Source organism: Vicugna pacos, chromosome 1 (genome assembly GCF_048564905.1).
Source record: "Vicugna pacos chromosome 1, VicPac4, whole genome shotgun sequence".
In the NCBI taxonomy this organism is placed as follows: Eukaryota; Metazoa; Chordata; class Mammalia; order Artiodactyla; family Camelidae; genus Vicugna; species Vicugna pacos.
In genome coordinates, this window is record NC_132987.1 from 119,676,437 (window position 1) to 119,694,117 (window position 17,681).

Genomic DNA, 17,681 nt, shown 5'->3' on the forward strand with positions numbered 1-17,681 from the left:
CTGGCTTAGTTCACTTAGAATGATGATCTCCAGAGGGGAGGGTATAGCTCAGTGGTAGAGCACATGCTTAGCAAGGAATAGGTCCTGAGTTCAATCCCCAGTGCTGCCTCTAAAAATAAATAAATAAATAGATCTAATTACCTCCCTCCCCCTCCCTGCCAAACAAAAGAACTACACCCCCCCACCCAGAATGCCAATCTCCAGGTCCATCCACGTTGCTGCGAATGACATCATTTTCCTTTAACAGCCACAGGCAGAATTATTTAGACACAGGTAGTAACAGTCACCAAAGGCGAGGCAAGGGCCAGGCGGGGGCCCTGCCCGGTTCTGCTCCTAACTGTCCGAGTGACCTGCCAGCTACGTCCCCTCTCCGCATCCCAGTTCCAAAGTGGTGCCTTTTCCCTAGGCTGCTCAGGAGGAGTAAGTTAACACACACACAGTGCTTACAAAAGTATGTAGAGCTCCTCTAAATGTTAGCTCTTCTGATCGTTTCTGCGGTGGAAATAGAGTCTCTGATTCTGGAACAAACAGAACCATCTAGGTAAGCAGTGCAGGACTGCAAACTTCGAGTGGAAAGAAGCCAGAAGGAGTCAAGACACCGCGTTCTGGGCAGAAAGGCCGCTAAAGCTTGCCAAGCGTCTGTTCTGCGGTCGTGAAACACAGGGGCCGGGTCTTTCCCGAAGTACCTGGGCGGAAACTATTCCAGGATGTCGAAGGGGCACCGGGGGTGGGGAAACGATGCCTGTGCAAAGACACCTGTTTGCTGAGTGTGAGGAGAAGTTAAACGTTTCTTGAATGAAGGCCCTACTGGAGCTGTGGAGAGCACATGAAGTGAACTTCCAAGCTGGGATCTTGTGTGAAGCCTTCCTCAGTTTGTTAGATTACAGACGTTGGTTCTTTGGAGCAGCACAATAGCCTCTCCAGGAAAGACCTAATTTGGGGACTCTGCTCAGCTGACCTCTGTGGAGTCTCTAAGTTCATTTCTTCCCATATTTGCTGGTACTTATTATTCTCCTCAGTAAAAGCTGTCTACCTTCTAACTTCTTTGCTCATGTAGAATTCAAGATGGTCTCATGTCTCATACTTTCCATGGCCCAGGGTTTGGGCTGAGAGGGCATGGCTATAGCAGCCATGTTGTGTAAACAGGCAAACAGGGCACCTTACCGATGGTCTCCATGGTGTCTCTCTCCTCGATCAAAAGCTGAGCCCTGGGAATGTCAATGTGCATCCTCAGGGTCTGCTGTTGCTTGCTCAAGGTGTCCGAAGTCCGGGTATTCTTACTGGGGACAAAACAGGGGGAGGCATCAATAAACTCAGTTCAGGGGTACATTAGGCCAGCATGTGCTTGTCCACTACCTCGGCTTATTATCTTATTATGTGAATGCCTGTGGGATGGGGAGGGGAGGGAAAGAAGCACATGATAGATTTTTCTTCCTTCATTCAATTGGTATTTATTAATATTAAATTTCAGCAGCCCATTGTGAGGTTTAGAAAATATAATCATCAGTAGGGATCGGTTCTACATCAATCAACGGAAATTTGGAGTTTCCCATTCCTTGTGTAAAAGCCAAATGAAACACACACATGAGAAACTACTCATAAACCAACACATTTTCATTTGTCAGATATGAGTTATTCCAATGACAGCAAGGGACGGAGCCTGGGTACTGGCTGTTCACTGACTAGGTTCGTATTCATATCTGGAGTCATTTTATTTTTGTTCTAGTAACAAATCATAAACCTTGTTAACTCCCCTTGCATTAGTTTAGTTTTCCTGGCCCAATTACACTTTAGAATAGAAAAAAAGCGATTACTACAAGAATTTTATCTCAAAATTTGTGTACCAGAAAATTACTCTCAGAGTGAGCTGTCTTCTAAAAGTAAATGAAAGCAGGTAGTAAAACTGCACGGCAGAATCAAAGCCAGCCACAGCGCGAAGTAACAACAAGTCTGCATGTTGGACAAAAACCCGCAGAAGTCGATGAAGACCTTAATTAACAATCTGATTAGAAGAATGGTTGCTCAGTCTTTGCAGAATTATAAGAATTGAGTAGATTTAAAAAAACATCCTCCAGAAGCAGCAGTCATTTGGATAATTTAATCAATGTGGTGATCTATGGCATCCATTAATCCAGCTCAAAAATTGCCAAAATCTGTTTTGAAATGGTCTGTGGAGCCTCGTACGCTCAGTGACGACTCATCGTCGTGTTGGCTACACTGAGCGGAGAGCAGTCAAGGGGAAGCTGTACTGTATCTCAGACGCTTTTTGCTACAACCAAGCCTTTACCAGGAGGCCCAGATCCTTCCTCGTCCATGAGCACTCATCCACTCTTGAACTACGTGGCTGAAGAATGTTAATAACCTGATGGTCAAGTTCACTCGAGAAGTTTAATGTTTGCAGTCAGGGGTCTATGTTAATATTCTAAATATTTTTTTAATGGCTCTTCCTCACCTGAGTGTCAACAAAACAGCCCATGAAAATGACAGCTTTTGAAAGGCACAGGGGCCCAAGGTAGGACTCGCTCTTGAACCAGATTTCTTGCTCTGCAGACGAGTAACTGGGTTACATAGCTAGATCATGCTAATTACGCAGAGCCCAAATTCAAGCGTCTTGGCCTAAATTTTTTGCATGGTCTACCGACTCTTTTCAATTACTTGCTTAACCAAGGTCTCATTTTATTTGTGTGTGTGTTTTAAAGCAAAGATTCAGATATTTACACAAAACAAAAAGCACTGGTGACTGCAGTGATGTCATGCGGAAACAAGCTCTCTTTCCAGGAAACACACAGGGAACTGCTCCTCGGTGAGTCTCTCGGAGTCTGTTTCGGAACCTCACTAGGGACGGGCGCTTGTCCTCGCACCAAAAACAGCAGCGCGAGCTCGTTCCTCCTGCCCAGCTCCTGCTCCAGTAGGGATGAGGCGGCTCTGCTCAGCGGCTCGGAGCCCCGCCGGCCTTCCTCAGCCTCAGGGTCTGCTGCCCCACGGCACGGGCAGCAAGCTACCCGCAACCGTGCTCCACTGTGGCCGGCGCCCAGACTCAGCACATGATTTAACTTCGGGAACAAGGACAGTCAAAGCTGGAGGGAAATTCCTGCTCCTCCAAGGACTAAGCTGCCAAGCCCCGCTGCCGGAAGGCGAGGAAATGGCCCAATAAACCTTGAGATGCAGGGCTAACTGTTCCTCTCTCTCTTTGAACTTGCTGTTCCCTTTGCCTAGGACACGCTCCCCCAGCCAGAGCCCACGTGGCCGGGTCCCCTCCTCCATCTCTTCAGGGGAGCCGGGCTGGCCCTGCCGCGGGGACGCTCCGTGCTTCCTCCCCCGTCTCCACTCAGTCTTCTCTCCTTGGCACTTAATACTCCCCAGCATGTGTTTAATGGATTCCTCTCCTTTATTACCCCTCTCTCCCAACGGACTATCAGCTCCTCAAGGAGCTCATCCTTTCTGTCCCTTCTGTCCCTGTGTATCCCTGGAATTTGGAACAGCATGTGACCAAAGTAGACACTCAACAAATATTTGCGGAAAGTCTTGAATGAATTGCACTGTTTGGGGGCTGAGTGACGGTCCCAGAGCCCTTGGGGGCAATAAAAGCCTTCTCATCTAAAAGGGTCCCAAGGAAGCTGTTTCTTTATCTTCACCTGCACTGCCAGAGTTTACAATCTATTGTTATGTGATGGTTGATTCCCAAAATTGTAACAATTGATCATTAGAACAGCAGCAAACCTTCAAAAAAAAAAAAAAAACCTCATTTGTGACCTGGAAAAAGATTCTGGGTGTTTTCACTGTGGAAGCAAAACTGCATCTTTCATATGCTATGGGATCATGCTAAATGTATTAGTTATTATTGAAATACAATCGTCCACCATCCATTTGCCATCTGGTTGTCTGATTAAAATGACAGAGAGCTGACGATGGTTTGCAGAGGATGGTATTTCTGGGCTCAGTCAATAAATTACACGCACTTGCTACAGCTCTTTAAAGTCTTACTATTTCTTTAAGTTTTGTGGGAAAAAAAGTAATTATGGTGTTTGCATAGCATCCCCTTCTTCAAAATATGACATAGAGCATCCCACAAGCATAAAATAACTGCGAGGGTATCAGCATCATCGCTCATTGTAATAGTCAGGTGGGTGTTTTTATCACCATGTGTATAAAAATATAAACATCAAAATCTAATCTAATTTAAACTCTCAACCAGAACCCTTCACTGTCTACAACTAGCTTTCTTAGGAATACTGGCCCTCGGACATTAACCATGTGTTGGTAAGTGCTTCAGGGCAAGCCAGTCTGACCTCTTAGAAGCCTGGTGTGTTTAAAAAACTTATTCTTGCCTAATCGTATAAAAGGAAAATCCTTCCTCTCTGAGCACGGTGGGAGTGGCACCAAGCGGGGGCTCCCCCCGAAGGCTCTAGGCTGTTGGTGTTTGTCCTGCAGTTGCATCTGTCTGTCTGGCCCTGGGAGAACTAAGCTCGCCGAAATACTTGGATGCTTCTTTGTGGGACATGGACGGATAATAAATGTCACATTCACCTGCATGTCACACAGAATGACAAAGCTAGAAACAATCTCAAATTGTTGTTTTCAGATGAGGAAAGCAAAACTCAGAGATGGAAAAGGATGCACCCCCCCACCCCAAAACCATCTCGTGGCAGCACTAGGCCTAGAACCTAAGCTTGTGACTCTGTGTCCTCACAGCCCCAGCCTGCTAAGTCCTCAAGTCCTCGCCTTCCCAGAGAGAACACGGAGCGGGGACAGCGAGGCAGTACAACTCTGTACCAGTGGCCCTGACTCGCCTAGACCTCCCGGGCCACGTCTGGAACATAGTTCTCCTGACCCAGTCAGGCTGGGGATGAGGCCTTCGGTTGCTTGGCCTGCTGACCTGCCAAACGTACATCGAGCTGGCCCTTCGTGAATAAAAGCATCGCTTTCACTTCTAAATTAATCCCAGAAAAATCCATCTATTTGAGGAACCTGGAAATTCCCTTCATTTTCAACCACGTGCATCCTTTGGGAGAGAACCGCCTCGCACACCTGGAGCGGCCGTAATCACTGGCGTCCATGTCCCTAACTTCATGCCGGCAGCTGCCAACTGCAAGCATCGTTATTGGTTCTCGCTCTTGTCAGTGGGCGGTCTTCCAGCCACGGCACCTGCCCGCTAACAGAGAAGGATGGGGACGCTCTCTAGTGTCTAACCTGGGCTGACGAGCGCGGGGGCAGGGATGTCAGAGAATCCGACGCCAGGTCACCCTAACAAAGCAAATGCTGACCGTGTTAGAAAACACGGACCCCAGGGTCACGGGCTTGGGCAGAGGCAGGACTGATGGTCTGGGATGGATGAAGGAGGAGGCCTGGGGTGGAGTCAGGGATGGGGGCCACTGTGCTGAGCGGACTCACCCAATCTAAAGGGGATGTTGGTAGCAGGTCCAGACATCCGTTATCACCTGGGCTGTGCCCAATGCAACCAAGGGCATTTTCAGGAGAAGTCAGAAAGCCACCATTTTATGTGAAATTTCTTGATTCCTAGACGCCATCAACAATTTCATATTTTTAGGTCTACATTAGACAATCTATTTTATTGGGTAGAGAACTATTATAAATTGAAATGACTCTAGTTTATTTATTTGTTTTCCAGATGTTCTATCAGATTTGCTCAACACAAGTGCACACGTCTGGCTGCCTTCCACGTGACCACTAGCAAACAAGTACAGATGTGCACAAGAGCACGGACTGAAGGCGTTTTACATAGATTTTCATAATCATGCAAGTTTGATCTAGCGTGATGTGATTAGATAGACGAAGGATGTATTTTACAGACCATTTGTATCTCTGAGCACTACTCTGAACTCCAGCTTCCTGCTACCAGCTATTTGACACCTTCATTGGACGTTTAAAAAATATCCCAAATTCAACACAATCCATGCAAGTCTTTTTGACCTGATCAACATGTCTTTCCTCCACCCTACAAAAAAGTCCATCCCCAGCATCTATCTCCCTAATCCTGGCAAAGGGCATCAGTGTTTATCTAATCACTCACACCAACTATTTCAGAGTCATCCTTGATTCCTGCACATCTGTTACCAACAATTCACACTGTTTTAAAACACAGTATGGACCAATAAAGATGTCTGTGGGAAATGTAACCTGTGGGCCAATGGTATTCAATCTCTGACTTAGATCTTCAATGACACTGGTGATACGGGACATGACTCTCTGTGAATAACACAAAGTCCTAATTTTATATGCAAAGATGGGGCAGGAAGTTAGAGCCAACTGCAGTGAGGTAGGGGATGGGAAGGGACCTATACCCCATCCTCTTTATCTCCTACATTAGTCATCCTAAAATGACAATGTCAAGTTCACCATCATGGCCCTTGACATTTTTCTTACCTGGTTCCTAGACTCTGATTATCTCCTTTTCACTTTTGGCTTAAGCATTACAATATAAAATACAAATACTGGAGTGCCTTCTACAGCTGTGAACATTCAACTACCCCTAGTCAGCCATCTACTCAATGGTTAAAAATGGGGCAACTACAGTGCTGGGTACTCCTAAAACGGTGATGAAATATCAGGCCGTGCCCTCCAAGACCAGACAGGGAGCAGACATTTGCAGCAGGAGTTGGTGGCTGCCTGGTGGAGGGGTGCTGAAGGAACTGTGGGAGCTGGGGACACGGAAGGTCCTTCTTGATCAGCCCGTTGATTTTGAGGAGCACAACAGACAGCCCATTTCCTGTGGTGAGTTTCTTCTCGCCTGGCTGACTGCTAGCAAGAAGGCTTGGCCTCAAGGCGGCGTATCTGAGTGGAAGCAACACCAAAGCTGCTTATTCGTAACGCGCCTCTCTATTCTCAGGTTTACGGGAAATACTCTATTGGTTGAGTCCAGCCAACAAGGAAACTACCCAGGCTGTGCAGAAGAGCGTAGTATCTGGGATCTATGTATCCAACTAGGCATGACATGGATATTCCGGTCCATAGAATGAAAGCTGTATGTCAACCACAAAATGGGTTACTGACTTCAGACTGTCATTAAAAGGAAAGAAACCATCATAGCAAGATGGAGGTTGTTCTTTTAAACATGACATTTGGGATGCTGGGTCTTGCTCTTACCTCATGAGCATCTCAGCCAAACTCTTCGCATCTGGGGAAAGAAAGTTGATATTAGTACATGATAAACAACTCATTAACATTCGCTTAAGCATTTGTGACAAATACTCTACAGATTCAGATGACAATGGCCATTTTTAAATGTGACTGTATATCCAAATTACTACTAATGACCAAAAGTTTTATGGATTTCTTATTTCTTCTAAATGAGGCACCTATCTATCTATCTGATAGTATAAAGAGATAGCCACAGACCTCTCAGATGCTTGCTAAAGGTTTTATTACAATCTATTCGTCACTTTTCAAAAACCCAATTTTACTTTCAGAAGGCAGAAATCAACATTTTGGAAGTAATTCATTATGTAGTACAAATTCTACTCTCTTTGTTATCAAAATACCAAAATTAAAAAGATTATGATCACTTAACAAGGCATGTTATAGAGTTATGAGTCCCTTTGGCTGATCAAGGAATTGTATAAATGGAACATCACTGTGTCTAGAAACTTAGATGTTTATTTCAAATCAGAGATAAAACCCTTCTTTATTTCTTTTCTCCGAGAACACTGTTTACCAAGACCTGGTTATCACTCCTGACAAAAAGAAATCCTTCCTAAACATGATGCAAATCTTTTTTTTTCTTTCTTTCTTTCTTTTTTTTTTTTACATTTTAATGGCATTATTTTGAAATTCTCATTTCCCTTAAAATATAATTTCTTCTTTTTACACATTTTGTCCCAGCAAAAATGAATGTTTCCTTCCTATGAACACAAAGGCCTTCTTTCTGTTTTTTTTCTGTTGTTGTGGCTCTCTAAAAGTCTTGATGTTACTACCTGCGGTGTTCAATGGACAGAACTTTCTGGAAATGGATTCAGCTGACTGTGTGACTGGCTCTAGAATGAAGACATACATATGCTGGAGCATTTTCATCTCTGGGAGCCTGACTTTTGAATGCAGTCACTTTCAAGTCAGGGAGCAGGAAGCTGTAACTGAGAGGTGTGGGCAGTGACAGGGCCAAGCACACGTGGCCCGGCACCCCATAACCAACCAGTTCTTCCAGTCTGCCAGGCCGGTTCCCACTGGTGACCTCACAACGAGGCCCCGAGTCTGTGCACAGATGGGTTCAGTCTGGGAAATGAAACAGCTCGCTTTACCCCACCCACATGGCAAAGCAAAGACAGCAAAATCGCGTTCAGTCTCCCAGCTCATGCTTCTATATTTATCTGCAAAGACAAAGTAAGTACGAGGAGCTTCTCCACTTCCGGAATGATTTCACACTTGCAAAGTAAACACACACACACACACACACACACACACACACACACACACAGTGCCAACAGCCTGGGATTAATTAGCTCTGTGTCACAGCCGGGCCCTGGCTGGTTCAATTCTCTGAATAAGAGAGGGGAACTCTGTGGAGCAGAACACTGCACAGCAGCTCACGGTGTGAGGGGAACTCGGACTCAAACGTCTCTAGGAGGGACCCGCTCTCCTCATTTTGCCAGCACCGCTGTTCTTGTTCTACGCCTGACGTCAGTCGTCAGAGTTTTCTCTCCCGTGATCGCTCTTTATCTCAGTGCGTAAGGAATGGTGGCGTCCGAGTGAGCACAGAGGCCCCTCGGGGACCGACATGCTCTAACTGCAGATCTTCCGTGTCTGCATCTAGCAGGCGCCTCCATCCCCACGCTTAGGGCCCAAGCCATCCTGGTCCACCCTCGCCATGCTTGTCATCTCACATCCCTTCCTCTTTTAGCTTAGCTCCTGCCTTCTCCTTCGGATTCATCTGAAATTGTGAGACACACAGTCAGGGAAACTCACTTCTGTGAGCTCACCTTTGAGAGAGCTGAGAGCTGGTGGGGATGAAAGCATGGTGATGGGGTCTGGACGGCACAGCTGGCGTCATCGGCCAGCAGCGAATGGCTCCTGGGGAGTGGGGAACGGCGTGGGCCGGCGTCACAGTCAAGCTCACGCCGCTTCCTTTTGCACGGCCGGCTCACGTCTGCTTGGCGTCTGTCTCTGCCCGGGGGCTGTTATGCTCGCCTCTGGAAACCAGGAAACTGGGACCCAGAGACGTTCAGTCATTTGCTGCAGCTGAGTGGGAAATCATACCCCATGTCTGCTGGTTCAGCCTCTTTTTTAATCACGATCTCAAAGTCCTTCGTAGATTGAGTGGGATACACGTCGTGTCCTCAGGGACACCCAGAGGACCAGGCACCTCAGGCCAGGTGACAGAGGGACACATCCCGGGAGGGCACTGTCTCAGGTGGGGTCAGTCTGAAAGGATGGAAGCCTGCCCCCGCCTTCAAGGGAGCATAAACTCTCCCGGGAAGAGTGCACCACGGCACAGCATGAATGTGTGCCGGGACTTGGCGCTCCTTCAGGAAGCAAGGAGAGGGTCAGGTTGACTCAGGGGTGGTGGTGAGTTGGGGGTGGTCAAGTCTTTAAGGAGCCAAGGGGATGCAACTTGGTACCACCGGTCATAATCCAGAAGCTTTTACCAGGGCCAAGCGGGGAAGTCGAGGAAGGAGGGCAGAGTGGGGAGTGATGAGTGGGTGTAAAACCAGCATTAATCAGACGTTCCAAGCACCTGAATGGGGGGCAGGCAGGGACTTGTTGGCAGGGGGCAGGGAGCGGATGACATGATGGTAGACAGAAGGCATCTGCAAGAATCAGGGACCCACAGGCGTGGAGGGGACAGACAGAGGGACTGCGGGGAGTCCAGGGGAGTGGTGAGATTTGGGACGTGTGCGGCTGGCTGTATGGTAACGCGAGGGGCAGACACAGGAGTCAAGGACATGGAAGCAGCGATTTGGGTGAAGGCTGAGGTGATTGGCTTCAAGCACAATGAGTCCTCTGACATATTAATATAAAACAGGAATGTTAGGTGGAGCTGTTCAAGGCAGATTTGAAATCAAGTTTGGGAGCGATGTCAGGGCTGAGATGGGGCTTAGGGTCTTTCTCACACAGGGAGAGGGGAATGAGAAGATGGAATTTCGGACTGGCTTCTGCTTAGGGGCCAGAAGATCTAGGACAAGTTAAGACGGTATTTTCAGTCATGGAATCGTAGTATCTTAAGAGCATGAAAGGCTTTTGAAATCTGCCTCTTGGTAAATGTCTGAATCCCCTTCACAGCATCTTGGACAGATGTTAAGATGAGCTGGGGCCGTGGGCACTCCAGGGAAGGAGCCGACACCCTTCCTGCAGGCACAGCGCCCCCTCTCACGCCCAGCGCCGACCTGCCGACCACGTCTGTTGGCGGCTCCCAGCTCCACAGGGAGCGGGCCTTCTGCTGCTTCCTCTCTCCTCAGTTCAGTTCTCACGGGCTGGTCAGGACCTCCCCTGGCCTCCCCAGCTCCAGACGCCCAGCCCTCTGAGAGACACCCACACGGCAGGAGGGGTGACAGATCCGAAACACACCATCTGTGCTTTCAACCTCCCTGCCAGCAGGACTCCTCGGCGCAGACGGCCAGCCTTCCGTGCTGGGCCCAGGCTGCCTCTCCAGCTCTGCGGCCTCCTGCTTCCGACCTCCAGCCGTCTCTCTGAGCTTCCTGCGCTTGCGTTCCCTGCCGAGATGCCCGTGGCTCTGCTCCTCCAAGGCCGTCCTCCGCCCACACCGCGCTGTGCAGACGTGACTTGCTCCGCACACCTCCCCAAGCCCAGCAGGGGACGGTGGCGGTCTGGTTCCCAGGGCTCCTGGGGACCCCTGCGCCGCAGCGAGGACAGCCTTCCCCGCTCGCGTGGGGACTCCCTGTTTTCATGCTGTCTCCCGTTGGCCCTTTTCTCTGTGTCTCCAGGCTCAGCCCAGTCCCTGGTACAGCAAAGCCACACGAAGCTTTTCCTGAGGATACAATTCATTGTGAGAGACGCTTGCCTTCTCTGGTGTTGAAATCCTGTGATGTAATATCTACCTGGAGGAAGTGGCAGCACCTCTGGGACGACTGAAAAGCCGTTCGCGTATTTCCAAGCAGCTATCATGTCCACTGCTTGGCTTCAGCTTTCTCTTTTCCAGGTTGAATTCTTTAATTTTCTCAACCACTCCTCAGATGCATGATTTCCAGGTAACTCTCGACTTGAGACTCTCTTCTGTGAAAGACCTGTGATTTCTTATTGTCCTTAATTAAACGAGGCCAAGTGCAGAAAGCAGTAATTTTTCTGATGGTCTCTTTCCCCGGCACCAGTGAGAACACAATGCTCACTGTATGTTTTGTAAATGAATTTTCGCAACTTACACAGAAGACTTCACGATTATCCGTACTGAATTTTATCTCCTAGGGTCTGGGCTTCATCCTCTAACACGCTAACCTTCCCACGTGGATTGGCGCCACTTCAAAAATCGGCTTGGCCCGCCCGTGTTTCAGCGTGGCACTGTGGCCAGGTACTGTCCTCAGCCAGCCCTGTCAAAGCACAGCTGGGAGCCGGCCCAGCTTCTGGTGTGCCCCTTTACTTCTCTGACTGCTCACAAACTATTCTTTCTATAACCTAAACTAATTCATTTCAACCCGTAAGTTCTAGAATTAATTGTTTTCAAAAGTGGTATGGAGTACAACTGTTCTCTTAACAGCTCTGATGTGATTGTTCAGAGATAACCTACAAAGGTCTTTGGGATTATGTCTGGGAACATTTTGTTCAGAATCTTAAAACGCTATCTTTTTGGGTCTAGGGATGGGAGCCATGTGACCCCTTCCCCAATCATTCCAGTCAGAAAAAAATCTTCCCCTTCGGTGGATTATCATGGCGTTGACTGGTGCCCACAGTTTCTACGTATCACTCAGAGCCTGTGTAATAGTTTGCTGTAAATATGGTTTGCCTCCCCTCATAGCAAAGGATTACAAATACTACTTTATGCAACATCCTCTCTCCTCCCCTGATAATGCCCAGAATATAGTAGGTTTTGAAAGAGTAAGTCAATTTAAATCATCAGGGCTCTCACGCACTGTCCCATCCCGGCCCTCACTTGGCCTGCGGACTTCTTACCCATGTTCCTGGTTTGCAGATTCATTGGTTCCTCAGCCCGTGACAGCTGAGGAGCCATGTCAAGGGTGTGGAGGAACTGTTGGAGTTTGAATGCTCCTGAGGGTCTGGCTTAGTGCTTGGCATTCTCTTAAACCTCAGAACAATGAGGCTGGGACTTTCAGCCCCCATTTTACAGAGGTTGGAATGTACTGTTAAGGGACGGCCAAGACAGGGCAAGAGACGCAACAGCCGGAGGTCGGGAGGGGCCGGAGACACGTGAAAGCAGCTTAGGTCTGCCTTCACTTCACCTTGTACCTTGATGGTTCCTATCACAGCCCTGGGTCAGGAAGGGATTAATTTGGTTTATAATGTTTATATATTGTTTAGAATGTTTAATGAGAGCAAGAAGGCGGGTTAATAAAAATTTTGGTGCCAAAAAAAAAAACTCAGGGGTTCTCATTATTTTCTCAAGCAACCTAAGTTTTCCTTTTTCCCTCTCCTTCCTTCCTTCCTTGCTCTTTCTTTCTTACTCTTTCTTTCTTGCTTGCTCTTTCTTTCTTTCTTCCTTTCTTCCTTCCTTTCTTTCCTTCCTTTCCTTCCTTCCTTCCGCCCTTCTTTCCTCCCTTCCTTCCCTGCTTCTAGGTCCCCCTCCACTCTTCCTCTCACTCTTCCTTCCTTTTTTTATGCTTCTTGTTCCACGTTTCCGACTTGAAGAGTACCTCTCCGTGCACATCAAAGCAAAGCAGACGTGGAGTCTCTCTTCCTCCACCTGCTGTCTGCTAACGTGAGAACATCACCCCAAGACCACTTCTTCTTGCCTAGCACAGCTAAACAGCCTCTCGTGTTGCCTGTCACGTTTTCCCCCACAAATTTCGGCTCAGCCTGAGATGTAGACTTTGTGACACCTTTTCTAAGGCCCCTGCTACTTCTGTGCCTCCACCCTTGGCTTTGTGTTCTTCCCTGCATCTTCTGGGATGAGAAATGGCGGAGAACCACTACCAGGTAGTCTAGCGATACTGAAATGTGGAAGGAAGCAGTTTCAAAAAAATAACACGTGCTAACACTCTGAATGTGCAAAAGAGGGCTAGAAAATGGTAACTGAAAGGAGAATCTGGGGATCAGAAAGTAATTGGTCATCTGCCTTTAGGAGAGCACTTTCGTTGGGGTAGGAGGAGGAGAGTGAGACCGTGAGGATGTGGGAGCTGGTGAGAGGCACTGCAGTTGAGCATCGAAGACCCTTTGAAGAATTCAGTGCGGAAAAGAAGTGAAGAGAGGCAGTAGGTTGAAGATATGCAAACAAGAAGGAATCCTAATTTTATTTTAATATAGGGGAGCTTGAGATGTAGTGAATATAAAGATATAAGATAAAGAAGCCGAGTATTTTTGGTGGGCAAGAATAAAATTATAAAGTAACTATTGATTCTGTGTTAATACAGCTTCTAATTCCATGTTTCATTAATAGATCTTTTTAAGCTAACTTAGTGTGGATGAGACAGACTGTTTCTTTCTTGAATGTTCCAAAGCTGAAGAAGTTTCATGGAGAGAGAACAGGGGCGGACAACAGTGATCTCAGTTCTGCTGGCTCTTCCTTGACTGAGCTGTGATTTTTGGATATGTTCCCTTCTGTTTTTCGGTCAGAAAAATAGAGCATAATAACACTAAGTTTATTTGCACTTATTCACACAGCTATTTGGAGACTAAACCAGGATAGTGCATGGTAAAGGGTTACGGAACAGGAAGAAGAGAGAAAACATGGAAAATGGTAGCTCTCTGTCGATTAAAACGTGGTTCAGCCAGTTCTGGGGAAGAGGCGCCCAAGTGGGGTGAGGTGCGCCCCTGGTCCGGCCCGTGTTCTCTGCGGGTGGGCCACCGCTCCTCTGGGGTCTGCACGTGGTGCGGAGGTCCTTACTAACAAGGCACTGCGCTGGTGCCAGTCCTGAGAGTCTGAGCTGCCTCCTATTTCACAAGCCCACACATTTCTTTAAAAAAGAGACTCTCACTCATAGCCGCCACACTTCCGCCTTCCAAGTTCTAGGCACGTAAAACGGAAGCTGCGTAGGTGCGCACCTGTAGCGGGAAGTCACTGGTGCACACCCACAAAAATGCAGAATCTACTTGGGGACAGCAGGTGCTACCCTGCTTTACCATCTCTTGAATGCGCTTATTAGCAAGGTGCCTCACAATATTCCCTGCCTCCCCGTGGAACTGAAAGGGGTCTCTTAGAGTCACTATTTCACGAGGGCTAAAAAACGTGCACTTACACTTCTACAGGATCACACATGGGACTTCCGGCCATCAGCATGCTCAAGTGAGAGCTGATTCCAAAACCACAACAAAACATACGTGCCCCAAAGACCACCACGCGGACTTGCAACCTCAGAAACCTATGTGCACAAACACGGATAAAACAGAACCCCTGGGCAGGGCCAAGCGCCAGGGCCGAGGCCAGCTCCCTCCCTCCTGCCGGCCCACTGGCTGTCCTAGCTCCGTGGCTTGGCCCAGGCGAAGTCCCGTTGCTTCTCTGCGTCCGTGTCTCAGAAACAGAAACTCTTTCCCCAGTTAGTTCTGCCCTAACACATTTGTAGTACTGAAAGGATAATTTTATTAAGAAATTAAGGTCAAAAGAAAAAAAAAGAAAGGAAAGAAGGAAGGAAGGAAGAAAGGGAGGGAGGGAGGAGGAAGGAAGGAAAGAAGGAAGGAAGCAGCTGAGAACAAAAGTTTCAGAGTCCAGGCTTCCAAGCCCACCTAAGCCACAATCTGGACATTAATCAGCCCGGCATGGAGGCTCTCGGTGCCCACTCCCTCCTCGCCACTCAGGAACACTGGGGACCCTCTGCACACACAGGAGATCAAAGCATCAGTGCCAAGGTCACTTTTATTTGTCTACCTTGAGTCCAAGCGCCTTGGGGCTCCAAGATGCACACCCCTCTTCCTTTGGATTATTCAAGTTTAAGCTAACTTTTGGTCTTACGGATGAGGAGAGATCTAGCTCATTTGCAGAGCAGATAAATGGAATATGAGAACTCGGAAAGTGAAGACGACCCCTCGTGACCCACCCCTTAAATGGTGCCCACGTAGGACCGTAAGGCCAGATTCTCTCCGGGAATGGCCTTCTGGGACTGATCAGCCTTATAACATACATCCATTTCAGAGCCTCTTTAAAATAATCCGTATGTTTCTGTTCAAGGCGAGAAGAGCATTTTGCCTCTGAAACATGCTCAAATTTCATGTCCTCTACTGATTTTTGTCTTTAGCTTATCTGATACCCTGGGAGCAGCTTTTCGGTTTGGCTTTGACAGTTACCCACACCGGTTGGTGCCAACATAAAATTTTACCTCTTGGGTAAACTCACACTAAAGGAAGAAGCTTTTTGTGATCCTGGAACTGACTACTGACACGGGAATCAAATTTTTATAAGCTTGAGGCTACTGCGATCGCGGGCCCAGCCAGTGACTCGTTCTGCAACCACGCGCTTGGAGGGATCCAGAGGTGGGGAAAAATCAGGGCATCATTAAAAGCACAATGTGGCTTCTGAACTCCCGGGTAAGGTTACAGGTTTTTTTTTTAAATGTAGCACTTGAAGACAATTTAGACCTTAGGAGGTCGCTATGCTCTAAAATTAGTAAAGCGCTCAGGAAGGAAGAATATAGGTTGACTAAATTGCTTCAGTCCCATTTTCTTTCTTTTTTTTAAAAAAAATTTTTTTTACATAAAAGAACGTTCTGGTGCATTCATCTAACTAGGCTGCTCGTCTACGCGGTGAAACAAACGCTGCTTATAAGCACCGAGTACTGACTAGCAATCAAACAAGGTCAACAACGTGAAGCTGACCTTACAGTGTTTATTAGGGACCCCTGCAGTATTACTCACATTTTCTTATTTCCAGTTTTGTTCCTGATCAGTGGTTGCTCAGGCAACACTGACAGATTATTAGAAATGTCCTTATTTTGCACAATACAATACTGTAGGAAGCAACTCTTTCCGTGGAATGTGTAAATACATTTGAACTCATTCTAACCCAGGGAGATGATCTGCGCCTTACGCGGGTCAGGCAGTCACGGGGCGACTGTACTAGCGAATTCTGTCTAATAGGTAAGCACTTACCACCTTAAACTCTGTGGCTAGATCTTTCCACAAGCAAATGGGAAATATCTTGTGTCACTAATTAACATCACATTTCAAGGGCCCTGCAGGCCTAAAAGACAAAGATCTTTTGGGGGCAAGGCCTGGCCTCTCAGATTCCCTCTTCATAACCCTGGTCACATGCTCTGCCCTTTCACGACACAGTTTTCAGCGTTATAAAAAGATGAGCCTGCCCCTGGTAAGCCCCTGCTGACCGCCACTAGGACGTCAGTTTCCATAGCTCTGGGACAGGGCCTTAGTAAGCTTTTTTCTCTCCAGGACCCAGCCAAACTCTAGTGACCAAATAGAAATGTTAATAAGAAAACTTTACTGTTGGTTTTAAGAAATGTTCTTCCTGGTACCTGGGAGATAATCAACAACGGTTTGCTGAGTTGAGTATTTCAGTGCCTCCACATTAAAACCTGCCATCAGGAGAGGATGGGATTAGGCACCCAGTCCTTCGCATTCGTGCTGCCCTCCCATCAGATTCAAGCTTTTCTTCAGCCCGTACAACATGCCAGACTGCAGATACCTTTGTGCATGTGAGCTGCTTCTCTGGAGTTCTTTGCGCCTCAGCACCTCCCAGGAATACATCTTTGCCTCAGCACTGATTTCTTTCCCACTGAAACCTTTGTGTTGGCTCTATCTCTTTTCCGGCACAAAGAAAACAAAACCATTTCTGGGGAATGAAAGGCTGTCCCCTGTGATGTGATGAAGGGCTTTCTTTACCAAGACCAGTCACAAAATACTAGTGTCTAACAGAAGAGATGCCAACAACAAAAATGCCATGTCTAGGATGTTTTCTGGACAGAGCCTTTGCAAAGCAATAACTAAATTACAAGGGACCATTAAGAACCAAAAGAAAGGACGCCCAGCCTCCATCAGCCTAACTCGAATGCACCTGGAAGAGTCAGCAACATCTTTAGCATCTTTTCCTCGCTCTTGGCAAAGAAGAGTGAGGCTGGCGTGCTTAAGTCATAAGTAGACTAGAAACACAAAACAATATAAATGCTACCAGAACAGACGGCCTTGGTACCTCAATGACAGTGTCCCCAAAGCCCGACTACGGGATTCTGTTTTTGGTGAAAGAGGGGTTACAAAAAGGTCCTTTTAGTATTTTAATGATGAAGACTTGTGAATGGAATCCAGCACAGCTCACCTGATACTGAATTTCTCAATAGGTTAGGCAACATTATGTTTTGTAGTGCTGTTTTCTGTAGCTCTTGAGTGGCCGCCCCTGTTCTCCCCAGCTGGGGTTCAGCACCTCCTCTGTGGTGCTGATGGAGGATTGTTTGGAGCCCATTTTAGCCTTTGTGGCATTTTGGCTCTTTTTCTGGTCCATGCTTGTGTGTCTGCCTCCTACACTAAACCTCAAGTGTAGAAGGCTCTGTCTTTTCATCTTGTGCACGGAGCACCCAGCACAGTGCTAGGGCATCGGATTCACTCAAGTGAATCTGCTAAATTAAAAGGTAAGTGGATAACATGATCGAGAAAGGATATTTCAGTAA

At 47.4% G+C, this 17,681-nt stretch overlaps 1 protein-coding gene across 1 annotated transcript in view; it reads right to left on the minus strand.

Moving 5' to 3' along the window:
• DSCAM (DS cell adhesion molecule) overlaps nucleotides 1-17,681 on the minus strand; it is a 667,301-nt gene that overhangs the window by 28,279 nt on the left and 621,341 nt on the right. The window contains exons 29-30 of the mRNA XM_031684569.2: nucleotides 7,105-7,135; nucleotides 1,165-1,280 (exon numbers count right to left, since the gene is read on the minus strand). Coding sequence (XP_031540429.2) covers nucleotides 1,165-1,280; nucleotides 7,105-7,135 — 147 coding nt within the window. The remainder of the gene's footprint in view (nucleotides 1-1,164; nucleotides 1,281-7,104; nucleotides 7,136-17,681) is intronic.